Source organism: Lutra lutra, chromosome 6, assembly GCF_902655055.1.
Source record: "Lutra lutra chromosome 6, mLutLut1.2, whole genome shotgun sequence".
NCBI classification, from domain to species: domain Eukaryota; kingdom Metazoa; phylum Chordata; class Mammalia; order Carnivora; family Mustelidae; genus Lutra; species Lutra lutra.
Genome location: NC_062283.1, coordinates 145,635,596 through 145,653,394, shown reverse-complemented (window position 1 = coordinate 145,653,394; position 17,799 = coordinate 145,635,596). Strand labels below are relative to the sequence as shown.

At 39.6% G+C, this 17,799-nt stretch overlaps 1 protein-coding gene and 1 long non-coding RNA gene across 7 annotated transcripts in view; both read right to left on the bottom strand.

The window, feature by feature from the left end:
• The window catches only part of FNDC1 (fibronectin type III domain containing 1), a 104,657-nt gene that overhangs the window by 22,120 nt on the left and 64,738 nt on the right, over positions 1 to 17,799 (bottom strand). For all 6 annotated transcript variants that reach the window (XM_047733848.1, XM_047733853.1, XM_047733850.1 and 3 more), the window contains 4 exons: positions 16,205 to 16,305; positions 13,848 to 13,959; positions 12,473 to 12,907; positions 15 to 83 (listed from right to left, as the gene is read on the bottom strand). In XM_047733848.1, the coding sequence (XP_047589804.1) occupies positions 15 to 83; positions 12,473 to 12,907; positions 13,848 to 13,959; positions 16,205 to 16,305 (717 nt within the window). The remainder of the gene's footprint in view (positions 1 to 14; positions 84 to 12,472; positions 12,908 to 13,847; positions 13,960 to 16,204; positions 16,306 to 17,799) is intronic.
• Positions 2,085 to 12,443, bottom strand: LOC125102517 (uncharacterized). Its single transcript, XR_007128146.1, has 2 exons — positions 11,279 to 12,443; positions 2,085 to 2,180 (listed from the first exon to the last, which is right to left on the bottom strand). It is a non-coding gene; the product is annotated as an uncharacterized LOC125102517 (long non-coding RNA).

The window sequence follows — 17,799 nt, the reverse complement described above, 5'->3', positions numbered from 1 at the left end:
AAATCAGTTGGTACCTTCGTCATAGATAACGTATGCCTCTTCTGTGGGCATTGCGGTGTCAGTCTCCAGTCCTGAGAATTCATCTAGTGAAGAAAAAAGGGAGAAAGGTTTCCTCTCAGCGGCTGGGAACCATGCCCCAGGCACAGCGTCCAGTCCCCACCATCCTTCCACAGGGGTCAGTCGCCAGGCCAGAGTCACCCAGCTTTCTCAGAAGGGAGAGCATTAGAACCCAGATAGGAAATCCAGACTTCCTTTGCTTTACATTCAGGGGCGGGCACCCCGAATGCCCCCTGGCGATCAGAGGAAAGCCACCCACTAGCACACCCACTTTCTGGCACAAAGCACCTTCTGACCTCCCTACCACACACAGTGCTCACTCACCTGCCTGCCCAGGGAGCTCTCAGGAGGCCGTGAGAAGGGCCCCAGGCCAGCAGGTCACAGGCCTGAGAACACACATTCTCAGAAAGCAGGAGGGTGGGAAACTGCTGCTCAGGGTGGGGACAAAAATCCCTCCACCTGCGAGCTCCCTTGTTTATTCCTTAACCCCTCAATCTTGCCACAATCACATGTTCTGGAAGCAGGTTGATTTCCTGCCTCTCCCATATTCTATGTTGGCAAACCACACCAATGTGAATTGCCGTGCCTCACTGCTTCCCTTCTAACCCCCCACCCTCTCTGGTAGGAAGCCCACAGCCCAGGGCCTGTGAGATGCTCTAGCACCTGCTTTGCCATTTAGGTGGGGACCCTCGGTGTGTTCTGATGGGGCCAATGGATGTCAGCAGGACAGAAGTTGTAAATTACTATCCATCCTTCAGGGCTCAGGACTGTCATTTCAAGAACAGCTATTAAGACATAATTTTTCGGGGCACCTGGTGGCTCAGTGGGTTAAAGCCTCTGCCTTTGGCTCAGGTCATGATCTCAGGGTCCTGGGATCGAGCCCTGCTTGGTAGAGAGCCTGCTTCCCCTTCTCTCTCTACCTGCCCCTCTGCCTACTTGTGATCTCTATCAAATAAATAAACAAAATCTTTATTTAAAAAAAAAGGCATAATTTTTCCTTAGGTTAGTCTAACGTCAATATTCTTGGATCCAAGAGGAATCACTTCTGGGGTGGTTCAAATCAGACAGTTTTCACGTTCACACCACCAAGTTTGGGGCTATTTTGCCATTGCTTCCTTGGGTACCATTTTCCTTCCCTTGTCAATTTAACTTTTAAGAACATGGTCTTCTTTTTCTTCATTCTGGGTTCACATTCATTTCTTTTTCTTTTATTTTTAGCCAGCTCAAAAATGAATAAATTGTATAACTTTTGCAACCCAAAAGGAAAGAAAAAAAAAGGAAAAGGATAGCATTTCTTTGCTGGATTCTCGCTGTGGAGTGTAATTCTTGTACTGGAACACTGCAGTGCACACAGCAGGCCACAGAAATCATGCCTTTTACCTACAAACTGGGATCACTTTTTGAATGAGTGTCTTTTAAGTCTTCTGGCAAAAGTAAACATTCTACTGAGTGATTTAGTGCTTTTTTTTTTTTCACTTAAGCTCAAATAAAGTCAGGCATAATTTTCCTAAAATAGCACCATTTTGGCTTCAAATAAAGTAAATTCCAGATGGAAGAAAGTGTTTTGTTTTGTTTTTTTAAATTGACCCTCAGAATTTGTCCCACCTGATTGCCATTTTGAAGCATTGGGAACTACGTAAAACTAGATACTTTATACGTCAACTCAGCATCATTGTCAAAAGCTTCCAGCTCTTCACATGAAAAAGCCACAGCTGGCAGCCACCAACATAGTAGTATGGTTCATTCTCTGAGTAGTTCACCCAAATGGTTATGAAAAAAATTGAGTGCAAACTATCACCAAAGAATTAGGGTCTTGGCTCCAGAGATATTTAACAAAACTATAAAAAAAATTCTGAGTAGAAGTTTAAAGAAAAGGTAAGACAGCCCTTTGAAAACCAAGGATATTCGTAAATTATAAAGTTTGTCCAGCTCAAGTGAATTTTCAATTATTCTCCCTATATTTTCTGTTTTCAGAGTGAGCTGTGAGTGAGTCGATTCATTTTCCATAATGACTGATGTTTTTCTGAAACGGCCCAAGATCATGTTACAAATTATTGAAGTGTTCAATTTCCACACATTTCCACACATGCATGATAGCATCTGATCCACTGTAGAAATGGAACCTGAAAAACAAAGACCACTGGCTTTTACTTGTCAGTTAGAAAAACGGAAAGTGCCTATAGATCAAGACATTGCGTAGATACCCAAAGACAAATAATAAGGTACCATGAAGAATGTGAGATGAGCAAAAGGCACTGTCTCTACTGCAAAGAATTTGTTATTTAATGGGGGAATCAGATCAAGCAAAAAAAAAAGTGTGTGTGTGTGTGTGTGTGTGTGTGTGTGTGTGTGGCAAGAAAGCGAGAAGAGTAAAAGCAACAAAACACTGAAAACAAGCATATAATGTGCTTCCAGGAATATACATACGGCTTGCATAACAAATGAGGAAGTACGTAAATACTGCTTGAATTACTGGAATTGTTGAATGACACAAGGTTATTCCTAGAATGTTATTTTAAACAGTGTTTTAAAGGAAAAGAGTACATGATTTAACAGGGGAGCCAAGACTTTGAGATCTGAAAAAATGATTTTAAAATTGGAGGGCTAGGGGCACCTGGGTGGTGCAGTGGGTTAAGCCTCTGCCTTCCACTCAGGTCATGATCTCAGAGTCCTGGGATCAAGCCCCGCATCGGGCTCTCTGTTCAGCAGGGAGCCTGCTTCTCCCTCTCTCTCTGCCTGCCTCTCTGTCTACTTGTGATCTCTCTCTCTCTGTCAAATAAATAAATAAAATCTTTAAAAAATAAAATAAAATAAAATAAAATTGGAGGGCTAGAAACAAAATTTTAGGACTTCACCAGTGGGATATAATAACAAATGGGTGACTAGGTGGGATTGTGGAGCAGGGGTCTTGAAGGACAGGTATTCATTTGTTGATCACTAATGCAGTGTTAGATCATAAGCACTACCACAACAAACATTTGAGACTAAGGACCTGCAAAGTGCTATGGCCAAAGTGTCACTTGCTTAATACTGATTATGTACACATGGAGCCCAGCACTTGTGAGTGTACATTATGGACTTCACCAAATACAACAAAAGAGAAGGGCCATGAGAAAAACACAAACCTGAGAGCAGAGTAAGAGGAGACAGGATATAGATGGTTCTGCAGTTCATGTGTGAGGGAGAGCCTTGGGACTGTCCCTCAGCTGACATCAGAGCCTCTTACTGAAAGCATCTCTCTGCTTTCAGTATCATTACAGCATTTACAAAATAAATATCAAGGCCACTAAGAGTTGTTTCACCAACAAATGACAAACTCCATTGTATTTCATAGATAATGCACAGGATTTTCCAGAGTAATTTTGACTGATTTTCAAATTATAAGCCATCTTTAGAAACTAATTCCCACCCAAGATGCTTGCTCCATTGCCTCTCTCCAGCATTGGCCCTGGCAAGTTTCATTCCAATGATGAAAGAAATTGGGACTATGTGTGGTATCCCCAGGCAAGTGGGGGCTGGTGGAAGGAAGCCCAGTAAAGAATAACAAAGAGTATTGGGCCAACAGGCCCAGCTTATAGATGGAGAGAATGAAGCAAATCTAGGAAGTGTGATGAAGGGGAGGGGCAGATGGTAGTGGAGTAGGAGGACCCTAGGGAATGTGTCCCATGAATACAACTAGATAACTATCAAATATTCTGAATACCCCAGAAACCAACCTGAAGATTGGCAGAACAAGTTCCACAACTAAAGGAAGAGAGGAGCCCACATTGGAGAAGATCAGAAGTGCAGAGATGCAGCTTGGAAGAGAAACAGATCATGGCTCCTGTGGTGGGAAGGGAGCCATGGTCACAGAGAAAGGCAAGAGATGGACTAGCACACAGGGAAGTGCATGGGAAAAATGAATCCCCATAGCAATTGGCTTAGAAAGTAGGAAGGCCAAATTTTGTGACTTCTGACAACCAGGAGACTTTCAAGCCTAGAGTTTTAAAGGTCAGTGGGCTTGGCTCTGGGAGAGCCCAGAGGATATTAAGGCTGACCTTATAGAGAAGGCTGGGCGAAGAGCATGACATGCAGCATGGAAATAGTGATCCAAAGCTCACCTGGAGCGCACAGTGAGGAGGTTATTCACTCATCTCAGAGTGCATCCCAGAGAGACAGCATTCACAAACAGACCATTCCAGGAGCAAAGGAACTGGCAGGCATTGTTTCCCTCTCCCACCCCTCCGCTAAGCACAGGGCTACTTGCAGGAACCAGCACAGTGCCAACACTGGGTACCTAACTTGCTTACACCAAGCCCCAACCCCCTGGAAGAACCGCCATCCTCCAAGTCACAGTTTCTTCAGTCCCAGCATGGCAGACCCCCTCTACTGGAAGATCAGCCCAGACCACTGCCAGTACCACATCTTCTGACTTGGGAGTTTTTCAAGGTCTCGGTTCTGGCAGTGATGGTGACAGGTCTCATTTCACAAGCAGACCAGAGCACACCTAGTCAAAACTCATATGTTTAGGCCAGGAACCAAACACAACTCACCACAGGCAAAGAGAGACTTTGCAGATGGCTGGCCTGAAGGATAACATGGCCAAGACATAACAGCAGAACACATGCAACCCACATTGAAGATACTCTCAGAATCATCAGGCCGTGGTGAACAGGGAACCCTGTACTGCAGCATAATACAGGACCTCTTCTTCATAAAGCCATTAGAACAGGAGACATAATTGACTTTCCTAACACAAAGAAACAGTCAGAGAGACTTAAACAAAATGAGAAGATGAATAAATTTATCTCTAATGAAAGAACAGAACAGAGATCTAAGCAAAACAGATATAAGTAACATGCCTGATAGAGTACAAAAGTAGCGATCATAAGAATACTCATTGGGCTTTACAAAAGAGGGGAAGAAATCAGTGAGACCATTAACATGGAGATAAGATATAACATAGCAGAGATAAAGGGCTCTATAAACAAAATGAGAAACATGTTTGATGGAAGAAGCAGCAGTTTGGAAGAGGCAATGGGATGAATTAAAAAACCTAGAAGACAGAGTAATGGAAAGTAATCAAGCTGAACAAAAGAAGGAAAGAATAATTATGCAAAACAAGAATAAATTTAAGGAACTCAGTGACTCCATCAAATGTAATAACATTTGTATTATAGAAGTCCCAGAAGAAAAGAGAGAAAATGGGGCAGAGAATTTATTTGAATAAATAGTAGCTGAAAATGTCCTTAATCTGGGGAAGGAAACAGAAATCCAGGTCGAAGAGTCACAGAGACCAGCCCCCGGCCAAAAACCAACAAAAGCAGATCCACACAAAGACATATTGTAACTAAATTGGCAAAATCTAGTGATAAAGAAAAAAATAATAAAAGCACCAAAAGAAGACAATTACATACAAAGGAAACCTGACAAGGCTATCAGCAGATTTTTCAGCAGAAACTTCCTAAGCCAGAAGAGAGTGACATGATATATTCAAAGTGCTGAGTGGGAAAAACTTGCACCCAAGAATACTCTATCCAGAGAGGCTATCATTCAGAATAGAGGGAGAGATAAAGAGTTTCCTAGACAAACAAAAACTAAAGGAGTTTATAACCACTAAACCAGCCCTGTGAGAAATATTAAAGGGACTGCTTCAAATAGAAAAAAAAACAAAAAACAAAAAACAAAAAACAAAAATGACATGACCCTTGGAACACTGAAAAAATAAAATAAAGTTAAAGAAAAAGAAATATAATACCAGTAAAAATGAATATTTCTGTAACAAAATAAGCCAAGGAACTCACAAAATAAAAGTATGTAAAAGTATGATGCCATATATCTGGAACATGGAGGGGGAGAGGAGGAAAGAATGGGTTCAAACTTAAATAACCATCAACTTAATATACACTGCTATATGCAGAAGATGTTATGTACAAACCTAATAGTAACCACAAATCAAAAACCACTAATATATGTGCAAAGAATAAAGAGAAAGAAATCCAAACATATCACTAAAGAAAACAAGTAAACCACAGAAGAGAGAAGGACAAGAAAGGATCAGAGAGAATCTTCAGAAACAACCACAAGACGAGTAATAAAATGGTAATAAATATGTACCTATCAACGATTATTTTCAATAGAAAGGGACCAAACATTCCAATCAAAAGACAGAGAGTGACAGAATGGATAAAAAGAAGACCCATCTATATTCTGCCTGCAAGAGACTCGTTTTAGACCCGGACACCTACAGACTGAAAGTAAGGGGATGGAGAAATATTTATCATGCAAATGGATATCAAAAGAAAGCTGGAGTAGCAAAACTTAAATTGGACAAAACAGACTTTAAAACAAAGACTATGGCAAAAGACAAAGAAGGGCACTATAAAATAAGAAAATCAAACAAGAAAATACAACAATTGTAAATATTTATGCACCCAACATGGGAGCACCTAAATACATAAAAGAACTACTCAATAATAATACAGTAATAGTAAAAGACTTTAATACCGCACTTATATCAATGGATGATATTGAAATCCAAACATAGCACTAAACAGAAAGTCAACAAGAAAACAATGACTTGGAATGACACACTGGACCAGATGGATTTAACAGATACATTCAGAACATCCCATCCTAAACCAGCGGAATACACATTATTTTCAAGTGCACATGGAACATTCTCCAAAAGAGATCACATATTGGGCCACAAAGCAAACCTCAACAGGTTCAAAAAGATTGAAATCATACCATGCATTTTTTTCTAACCATAACATTATGAAACTCGAAGTCAACCACCAAATAAATAAATAAATAAATAAAATCAGAAAGACCACAAATATATAGAGGTTAAATAACATCTCACTAAACAATTAATGGGTCAACCAGGAAATAAAAGACTTCACCAAAAAACCTCTAGAACTGATAAACAAATTTAGTAAAGTCACAGGATGTAAAATCAACATATAGAAAGTGCTGTGTTTCTATGTATCAGTAATGAAGCAGCAGGAAGAGAAATTAAGGAATAAATTCTATTTATAAGTGCAACAAAAATATAAGTCACCAAGGAATAAATCTAACCAAAAGGGTGAAGAACCTGTACTCTGAAAACTATAAAATGGTGATGAAATAAACTGAAGATGACATGAACAAATGGAAAGACCTTCTATGATCATGGACTGGAAGAACAAATATTGTTAAAATGTCTATAGTACTCAAAGCAATCTACACATTTAATGCAATCCCTATCAAAATACTGAGAGCATTTTTCATAAAACTAGAAAAAATAATCCCAAAATCTTTATGGCATCACAAAATACCATGAAAAGCCAAAGCAATCTTGAAAAAGAAAAGCAAAGCTGGAAAATCACACTTCAGAGCAGTGGTAATCAAAACAGTATGGTAATGACACAAAAACAGACACATAGATCAATACAACAGAATACAAAATCCAAAAATACACCCACAATTATATGGTTGATTAATCTTTGACAAATGGTGTTGGGAAAACTGGACAGCAACATGCGAAATAATGGAACTGGACAATTTTCTTACCCCATACACAAAAAATAAACTCTGAATGGATTAAAGACCTAAATCTGAGACCTGAAAGCATAAATATCCTGGAAAAGGACACAGGCAGTAATTTCTCTGACATCGGCCATAGCAACTTCTTTCTAGAAAAGTCCCCTGAGGCAAGGGAAACAAAAGCAAAAATAAACTATTGTGACTACATCAAAATAAAAACCTTCTGCTCAGCAATGGAAGCAATCAACAAAATTAAAAGGCAACGTAATGCATGGGAGAAGATATTGGCAAGTGACATATCTGATAAAGGGTTAGTATCTAAGATATATAAAGAACTTCTAGGGGCGCCTGTGTGGCTCAGTGGGTTAAAGCCTCTGCCTTCAGCTCGGGTCTTGATCCCAGGGTCCTGGGATCGAGCCTTGCTTCAGGCTCTCTGCTCAGCTGGGAGCCTGCTTCCCCCGTCTCTGCCTGCCTCTCTGCCTACTTGTGATCTCTCTCTGTGTCAAATAAATAAATAAAATCCTTAGGGGAAAAAAAGAACTTCTATAACTCAACACCAAAAAACCCAAATAATCCAATTAAAAATGGACAGAAGACGTGAAAGATATTTCTCCAAAGAAGACATTCCAGATGGCCAACAGACTCATGAAAGATGCTCATCATCACTTACCATCAGGAAATGCAAATCCAAACTACAACGAGATATTACCTCACACCTGTCAGAATGGCTAACATAAAATACACAAGAAACACAAGATAAGGGAGGATGTTGGTAGGAAAGCAAAATGCTACACTGTTGGTGGGAATGCAAAATGCTTCAGCCACTGTGGAAGAGTGTGGAGGGTCCTCAAAAGTTAAAAATAGAACTACCCTAAGATCTTGCAATTTCACTACTGGATATCTACCCAAAGAATACAAAAACAGAAGCACTGGGTGTTTTATGCAACTAATGAACCACTGAACACCTCATCAAAAACTCAGGCTGTAATATATGGTGGCTAACTGAACATAATAAAAATAAATAAAATAAAATAAAATAAACTTACCTAGCTATGGAAAACTACAAAAAAAACACCCCACACTAATTCAAAGGGATACAGTCACCCCTGTGTTTATAGCAGCATTATGTACAATAGCCAAGATATGGAAGCAGCCCAAGTGTCCACTGAAACATAAATGGATAAAGAAGTGGTAGATATATATAATGGAATATTATTCAGCTGTAAAAAAGAATGAAATATTGCCATTTGCAATAGCATGGATGGAGCTAGAGAGAATGATGGTAATCAAAACAGGTCAGAGAATGACAAATATTGTATGATTTCACGCATACATGGAATTTAAGAAACAAAACAAACAAGCAAAGCAGAAAGACAGAGAGAGAGAGACTGAAAGCAAAAAACAGGCTCTTAACTCCAGAGAACAGATGGTTACCAGAGGGGAGTGGGGGTGGGGGTTGATTAGGAAATGGGTGATAGGTATTAAGGAGTTAACTTCTCATGTTGAGCACCTGGTGATTAAAATTAAAACTTAAGAAAAAAAAAAAAGGAAGCCTGGAGAATGAGTGAGTGCACAATGAGGTCTGGCAATGAAATGAAAGAAGTCCATGGAGACACTGAGGTTTCAGACCTGGAGAGCTCTCTGGGTTATTGCGAAACAATCGTTACCCTGTCTCATGTTATTTTAAAGAGGAACAATTTGGGGGATGCCTGGTTGCCTCAGTCGATGAGGCCCTTGGCTCAGGGTCCTGAGATTGAGCCCCATGTCCAGCTCCCTGCTCCTCAGAGAGTCTGTTTCTCCCTCTTCCTCTGCCCCTCCCACCGCCCCCTTGTGCACACACACACACTCTCTCTCAAATAAATAAATAAAATCTTAAAAAAAGCTAAAAATGAACAATTTGGTTTTCTGACAAGAGAGTGAGTTGTTTCTGTCCACTGTAACTTCAGTTCAATCTCAAGCCCTTCAGGGGCACAGGCGGTCATCTGTGGTTCTTCTGTATGTCCCAGAGAACCCAATCCACCTGCACTAGATGATTAATCATCATTTGTGAATTTTATTTTATAAAATTGTGAATGAAGCCAGAATAACAAAAACAAGAGTTACTCTATCTTTTCGTTTACCACATGAACTTTCTCATAATGACACTACCACCACAACGATAAAGATGAAACATTTTTCAAATAAATTTACTTCAATTCTACATCAGGGCTGACCTAAGGCACCAATAATCTTGCCCACTTTCCCTTTCAGAACCTATCATTTGAAGGTACAAAAAAATCACCATCTCCATAACATTAGTTATTAGGGAACTGGAAATCAGAACCACCGAGAGACATCACTTCACACCCACTAGGATAGCAAGAATCAGAAAGACAGAAAAGCAAGGTGTTGGTGAGGATATAGAGAAATTGGAAGCTTCATGTGCTGATGGTGGGAATGCAAAATGGTGCAGCCATTGAGGAAAACACGTTAGCAGTTCCTCCCAAAGTTAAACACAGAGTTACCACTGGACACAGCATCCCTCTTACCAAGTGTATACCCTAGGGAACTGAAAACGGGTGTTAAAAAAATTATACACACTGTTCATAGCAGCATTATTCATAATAATAGCCAAAGGTGAAAACAACCCAAATGTCCATCAGCCAATAAATGGATAAAATGTGGTTTATCCACACAATGGAATATTGGTCAGCAGGAAAAGGAATAAAGTACAGATCTACGCTACAATGTGGATGAAACTTGAATACAATTCATGCTGAGCTGAGGAAGCCAGACACAAAGCCCACATCTTGTAGGATTTCATTTATAAGAAAAGTCCAGAAGAGACAAACCCATACAGACGGAAAGTGGATTCGTGGTTTCCCAGGGGTTAGCAGGAGGGGGGGATGAGGAGTAATGACTAATAGGTATGGAGTTTCTCTGGGGGGTGATGAAGTTGTTCTAGAATTTGATAGTGGTGATGGTTGCACAATCCTGTGACTATACTAAAAGCCACTAAACTATACACTTTAGAAGGGTGAACTTTATGGTATGTGAATTGAATCTCGAGAAAGCTATAATTTAAAATTTTTTAAATAAAAATAACTACAATTAGAATGAATACAAGGGATAAAATAAAGTTGTTAGTGGAGCAGCATAAATAAAAAAGGAAGGTCAGCCATATAGGAATGTTTTAAAAATAATAATAATAGTACATCATAACATTATATAAGGATCCTAAGTTTCTCTCCACAAATTTACTTTTTTCCCAAGACTTTGTATTGATTTGTACTTATTTTGAAAATGCTGTCTAGAGGCAAATTATAATTAACACTTGGCCACTAATTTGGCCTGGGCTAGGGAAGTGGATGGATGACATAAAAGAAGATACACAAAAGAAAATACACATACATCATGATTTGCCAAAAAAAGAAGAAGAAGAAACAAAAATACCAAGAAAAACATTGACTTTCATGCCACATAAAAGTCCCAAAATCCAAAGTAAATGAAAAGAATATGGTATAAGCCCTCTTAGACAAAGGAAAACGCAAAATATTCATAATAATAGTAGTAATTCAATCCAAAGCCAAAATAGTCACTCTCCCGTTTTCAAACAATTATTAAGTAAATATCTGTTCCAATTACACACACACACACACACACACACACACACACACACACACAATCAGTGTATGCAGAAGAGAAAGGTCAAGGGAAGTACATAATGTTTTCATACCAGAAATCCAAAGGTAAATTCCAAATCATGCTCCCTGGGGAAAATGATAGTGTGTGAATCTTCTCCCCAGTGACCCTCCTCTCAGCATGGTTCCTTATTCTTTGGTGTGAATTTTTAGATGGGTCCGATGTTCCTGTTTACTTGGAGTTTTTCTGCAGGAAGGCCAACTTCAAAAAGAATTCCCATTTTGAATACAGCATCCAAGTTCAAGCTGATCATGGTCAAGAAGGCTGTGTAAAGAATTCTGGGTGTGCAAAATGATTCCTGAAATGAATCATCTTCACTCTGCATCGGCTTAAGAAGACATAAGTTTCATAGCCTATGTGGTGATTCTTTTCCACCTAAGGGAAAGAAGATGAATTTTTCTCCTCCAGGCCAGACACCAGTGTAGGATGACCTCTTCCAAAGCAGTCTGAACAGGGACTAAGCAGAAAAAGATGATGACTCTGCAGGTCCACTGGGACCTGACCGAAGTGTCCTTGCTTCCATTCCTCAGGAGAAACTGGCCATTCTCAGCAGGAAGACACGGGTGGGGCAGAGGATAGTCCTAACTGCATTTCTCGCAGCAGAGGAAACAGCACAGTTCTACCCAGTGGAAAGCAGTCCTACCCTTGCTGCCACCAGAAATCAGTCACTCAAGGATTAGCATTTTGCAAAGGAAGAGCAGATTGAGAAAGCATTCAGGACACTATACTTTTCTAGGAAATTCACAATGAGACTATTCAAGGATCTGAATGGTCCAACAGTAAGAATCATTAGCCTTGTTTAAATCACATAGCTAATCACAGAACTTTTTTTTTTAATATAATGCATACAAATCTACTAATATCCAGTAATACACACTTGGGGAAATGCTCATCCATACTCATAATGTTCCATGTTTTAGCTAAATTTTTTTATTTGGTTTGTGATAAGGGTTGTCAGATAAAACACAGGATGCCCATTTAGATTTGAATTTTAAATGAACAGCAAATAATTTTTCACATTAAGTATGTCCCATGCTGTACTTTCATTTACTAAATCTGACAACCCTGGTTGTGACATATACCGCTGAACAAACCATGTGGGACTGGAAATGCCTCTTGTTGCCATTCCACTGTGCACCCTACTTACCTCTCCCTACACCCTTTGTGACCTGACTTGAAAATGAAGCATGCTAGTTATGTGGGCCACCATTACAAGGAAGACCATTACCTTCTTCAGGGTAGCACTCTGGCACCCCGCTGGAGCCTGTTATGAGGTTGCCATTTTCATCATGCCGTTCTAAGGTCCCAGGGGGACAGGTGGGAACAGGGGTGGTGGGTTCAGGGGTGGTAGTAGTGGTGGTGGTCGTCTGCGTAGTGGTTCGAACGGTGGTCGTTGGGCTTGTGGTGGTGGTTGTTGGACGTGTAGTGGTGGTCATGGTCGTACGGCGGGTGGCTGTGGTCGTGGGCCTCGGGGTTGTCGTGGTGGGTCGTGTGGTTGTGGTAGGGGCACGAGTGGTTGTTTTGACGACCTCCAAGCCCACCAAAGGCTTCCCTCCTAGACTCAGAATGGGCTTATCCTGGGCACTGGCCACGGGTTTGCCATGCCGCCCCTGCCCAAAGAGGGGCAGGCCATCAGGGCTCACCACGGGCGTTCCTCCCAGATCTGAAACAAAATCAGACAAAAGCTGTGCAACATGATGAGATCATCCAGAGGAAGTAAAAACCAAATGCAAAGTGTCTTCTCAAAGCTTATGGATTCTTATATTCAAATCAGTAAAAAGCAAAGGAAACATTAAAAGGATACTCGGCAGAGGTAGCAATATCGGCTGCTATCCAGTAATTTCTAGCCGTCTTAGATTGTCCCTTACTCTGAATTACCTTATATAATCCTCTAAATGCTTCATTGATATGCCCCATTACCCTGAAATAACTCAGTCTCTAGTCAGGGAAGTAACTCTTTCCTCCTCTTGATTCCTACACCTAGGAAGAAGAGCGTTACTTTGTACCTGGAGTGGCAAACTTATTCTGTAAAGGGCCAGAGAAGATAGAGAGAGAGAAGATATTTTAAGCTTCATGTTGCAACTTCTCAACTCTGCCATTGCAGGGCCAAAAAGCACAGGGAGCACACAAAGGAGTGTGTCTATGTTCCAGTACAACTTTGAATATGGACACTAGACTGTGAATTTCAAGTAATTGTCACATGTCACAAATATTGCTACTGTTTGGTGTGTTTTTTGTTTTTGTTTTTGTTTTTTGTTTGTTTGTTTTGTTTTTGCAATCATTTAAAAGCGAAGAAACTGTTTTGAGCTGGCAGGCAGTAAAAACAGGCAGCAGCCAGAGTTTGGTCTTTGTGCTGTCGTTTGCTGACACCTGCTGCTCTGGGCTGCCCTATCTCAAGAAGGAAGTCAAGTGCCACCTTTTCTGGAAGCAAGAGTAGAACTACAGTTCTATCAGGGAAAAAGCTAAGTTCTGCCCCTTTGGGACACTCCTTTCCACATGGTAAAAGTAACTGGGCCAAGGGCCCCATTAAAAAATGGGCAGGGATTTGTTATCCCACAGCTGGTTCAGAACACTTTTTGTTGCCTAAAACAATTCTCACTTACCCACAATGGTGCGACCATCTCCTCCTAGCTTAATTCGAAGAGGATTTCCTTGTGAATCCTGGAGGTACCTTCCTTCTGCATTCAACACCAACCCACGATCCAGATCCACGACCTAAAACCATGACACAGATTAAAGAATATACTGAGCATGAATCCACCTGCACGAACATATCCAAGAAGCCTCCGCAGAAGGAAACCATAATGTGAGTAGAAAATATTATTTTTGTCTGCATCATTCACAAGGCATAATAAGAATAAAGTGCAAAACAGTCCCATTTCATATTATAATGGCTTAACCACAGAATATACAAATTGTTTTCAATTTCTCAAATATGCAAAAATGTTCATAATACTGCTACCATTTAGTATGCTGTGTGTAATGCTGAAAAGAAGCAAACAACTTAAGTATTCATCAGTGGAGGGAAGGGATTAAATAAAATATGTCCCATCCACATAGTGGAAAGCTAGTGGGCAATGAAAAGGAATTGGAAATTCTACATATATTGACATTAACTGCTACGGACTCAGATTACAGGACTGACTATTTTGCAGGAATAAAAATATATTCATTTGTGTATATAAGCTTAAAACTGCAGAGAAAAATAATCTGGATAAATATATCCTAAACTGTTAGCAGTGGTTATCTCTGGGGAGTGGTTTGGGACATTGATTAGCTTAGAAATTATCTTTTGCATATATTTCTGAATTGTTTTAACTTCTCACCATGAACATGTACTGCCAATGTATTAAAAACATGAAATGTTTCATATGGGATTGGGAGGGAGACAAACCATAAGCGACTCTTAATCTCACAAAACAAACTGAGGGTTGCCGGGGGTAGGGGGGGTAAGGGAGTATGGAGAGGGTGATTGGGTTATGGACATTGGGGAGGGTATGTGCTATGGTGAGTGCTGTGAAGAGTGTAAACCTGGAGATTCACAGACTTGTACCCCTGGGGCAAAAAATACATTATATGTTAATAAAATCTTTGTTTTTAATTTAAAAAAATTAAAAATTTTTTAAAAAGCATGAAATGTTTCCATCTGGCTGTAATGTCAAACACTGAAGTTGCTATAACAAAAACAATTTAATTTGTAATTAAATTGCCTAATAGAGAATGCAGGCAAAAATTTCATATTCTAAGAAATTATAAAACTTTTGGGGGGAAGAGCTACTATTATCCCTGTTAAGGAACAAACTCATACTCTACACTGGTGGTTCTCTAACTATGGCCTGAACCAGCACAGCCTCACTGGTTACATATGCTAATTACCTAGCCCTACTCCAAACCTTATTTGACACGCCCCCAGAGATTCTGATGCTCCATAAAGTCTGAGAACTGTGACTGCACAGTAGGTCACTGGAGGAACCCCTCCCAGAGGGCCACTTTCTTGGATGCTGTCTCAGTAATTAAAAATAAAATATACTTATATAAACCCTTCTTTTGAACTCTACTCCACACTGTTTCAATGTGAAATTTTATCAATAACATTTGACTTTAATATACCTTCTTCCTTTATAAATTCCTGTTCCTTTAAGAAATGATAAAATGTATCTTGTTACCTGTGACTAAAAATTTTATGAAGTCTCTCAATGTTTTCCTAAACCTTACTGCTATAAAGGGGAATTTGTGACTGGGAATTCCCAGTCAAAATATGAATAATTTTGTGATTCTCTGAAAAAAAGTCTTTCAAATCCTTGAATATTGTACAGTGTTCTGCCCATTATCCTCTAAATTACCAAAAATTCCTAAACATTTAACCCCAAGAAGTTAAACTCATTTATCTTAAACACATATAAGATACTACTAATTATTTTTTATTTCAAACGACAATCATTGGAAAATTCAAAAGGCGATCTAATAAAAATTGCCTATTTGATCCAGTGTTTTTTGGTTTGCTCAGTTGTTATTACCCTGCTTTCTTTTATAAAGGATCTGAGACAATTTGGAGAAAAATGTGTATATTAGTTAATCAAATAATAAAAAATAAAAATAAAATGAAGCTAACAGAGGTGGAGAAAAAGAAGTCCATTTGAGGAGCTAAGCATCAGAATCTACGTAATTGCTGTGGGGTTGGAAAAAATATTTGTGTGATCTTCCTAACCTGTCAAAGCAAACAGGAAGTAAAGGCCCACTTATCTTATTAGTTATGAGAAAAACACAAACTAGTCACTCAGAAGAATAAAAGATCCTTCTGAGCACAGGAAGAAGCAATATAAGAATATATTGATGTATGAGTGGTTAAAACTGGAGAAGAATACGAAAGACCATTTCATTTATTGCTACACAGTGCCCACCACTTTTCTCTTCCCAACAGCATGAAAACAACTCATATGTGTAAAGAAGTTTACCCTACCCACTTTGTTCCTTGAGGGCCATTGATAATTCTTTGTCCACTTGGATTTCCATTACTACCAGGAAGCACTTTCCCTTCTACATTTGGTCTGCCATTATAACCTACATGGCACACAAAAGAGAACAATAGCAACAACAACAACAAAGCCAGAATCTGGTAAACTCAACACTCCTGTAAAGCCGGCTTCATACTAAACTCTAAGTAATAACACATCATTTCGAACAGAAATACTAAACAGAATTTTAAGACAATAATTAGTATATATTAGACTACAGTCTTAAATTGTGACTTCTAAGTACCAAATATGAATGTCTATGAAGAGTATAATAAAGTACAGTTTTCTGACAATACTGGGGAAAGGAGAGAGTCCAGCACAAGTTTTTTAGATAAAGCTTAAGACAGTAGTGGCTAGCATGTTATTTTAACCATTTAGAAGATAGAGGGAAGGAAAGTTGGAAGGATGGAGAAACTCTCTAAAATATATTAGATGTTGTTCTGCTCTTCTTAGCAGATTATACTAAACCCAACAAGTATATCTAGCTGAATCAGGTGCAATCATCAGTCACCAACTGTACATGCTCAGTGCTGGCCTGTGTGGGGCTGCTTGAGAAGTGTCTGCTCAGAGATAAGGTCCCATTACCTGCCCCTTCAGTTGCTGCTCTGTCTGCCCCTAGCACCTGCCCATCTTCTTTGTCTCCTGGCATTTCTGATCAGCTACAGTTACTCGAGGTCTGTGCTGGGAGCATTCTGATCCAGCCCCACCCGTGGCATAAAGTACTTGGGCTTTCTGACAACTATTTGAGGGTCAGAGACTTACTTTTCTCACTCAAATAGTGAATGAAAACTAAATATTAATTGAATTTCTGCTGTATACAAGGGAATGTGGATTTTATATCTATTATCAGGGTCCAAGTTTTGCTTAAAATAGTCTATTTTAAGAGTAAACTGTCCTCTCCATGGGGCATTGTTCTATTTTTTTTTTTTTTAAACACTGGGCTAAGGTAATAATACATAGTACAGACTAACAAACACTAATGCATTGATTCAAGAATCTTCCATTAAGTACCAATTCCATGCAAGGAGAGCGCAAGGTGTCACTAAACTGAATGCAGACATGGACTAAACACCCTAGATCCTGCCCTGGGTCCATGTAGACTCCAATTCATAGCTGTCTACATGGTGTCCTCACTGTAAGTCACACATCTGCCTCTTAATCCTCCGTATGACAATCATCTTTAACATGCATTTTCTGGAGGTTTTAAATAACATTCACCGAATGCAGTATCTAAACAATTCACACACAAGACATTGAGTTTGTCCCAGGGTATGTTGAGAGTTTTATACGCACGATCAACAAGAACAAGATCCAGCCTACACAGTTACCTAATTCCTTTCTGTGGATTTGTTAAATATACCCTGGCAGGTGAGCAGCTAAAAATAACCCAAAATACAGGAACCTTGTCTGGCATCATGACTGTGAAGCATTTTCACAGATTAAGAGCACATGTTGGTGAATGTAAAGAGGCAGTATGTGATAGAGGCATGGCAGAGGACTGGGGAATTAGCACGTCTGGAATGGGAACTGCAGCTCAGCC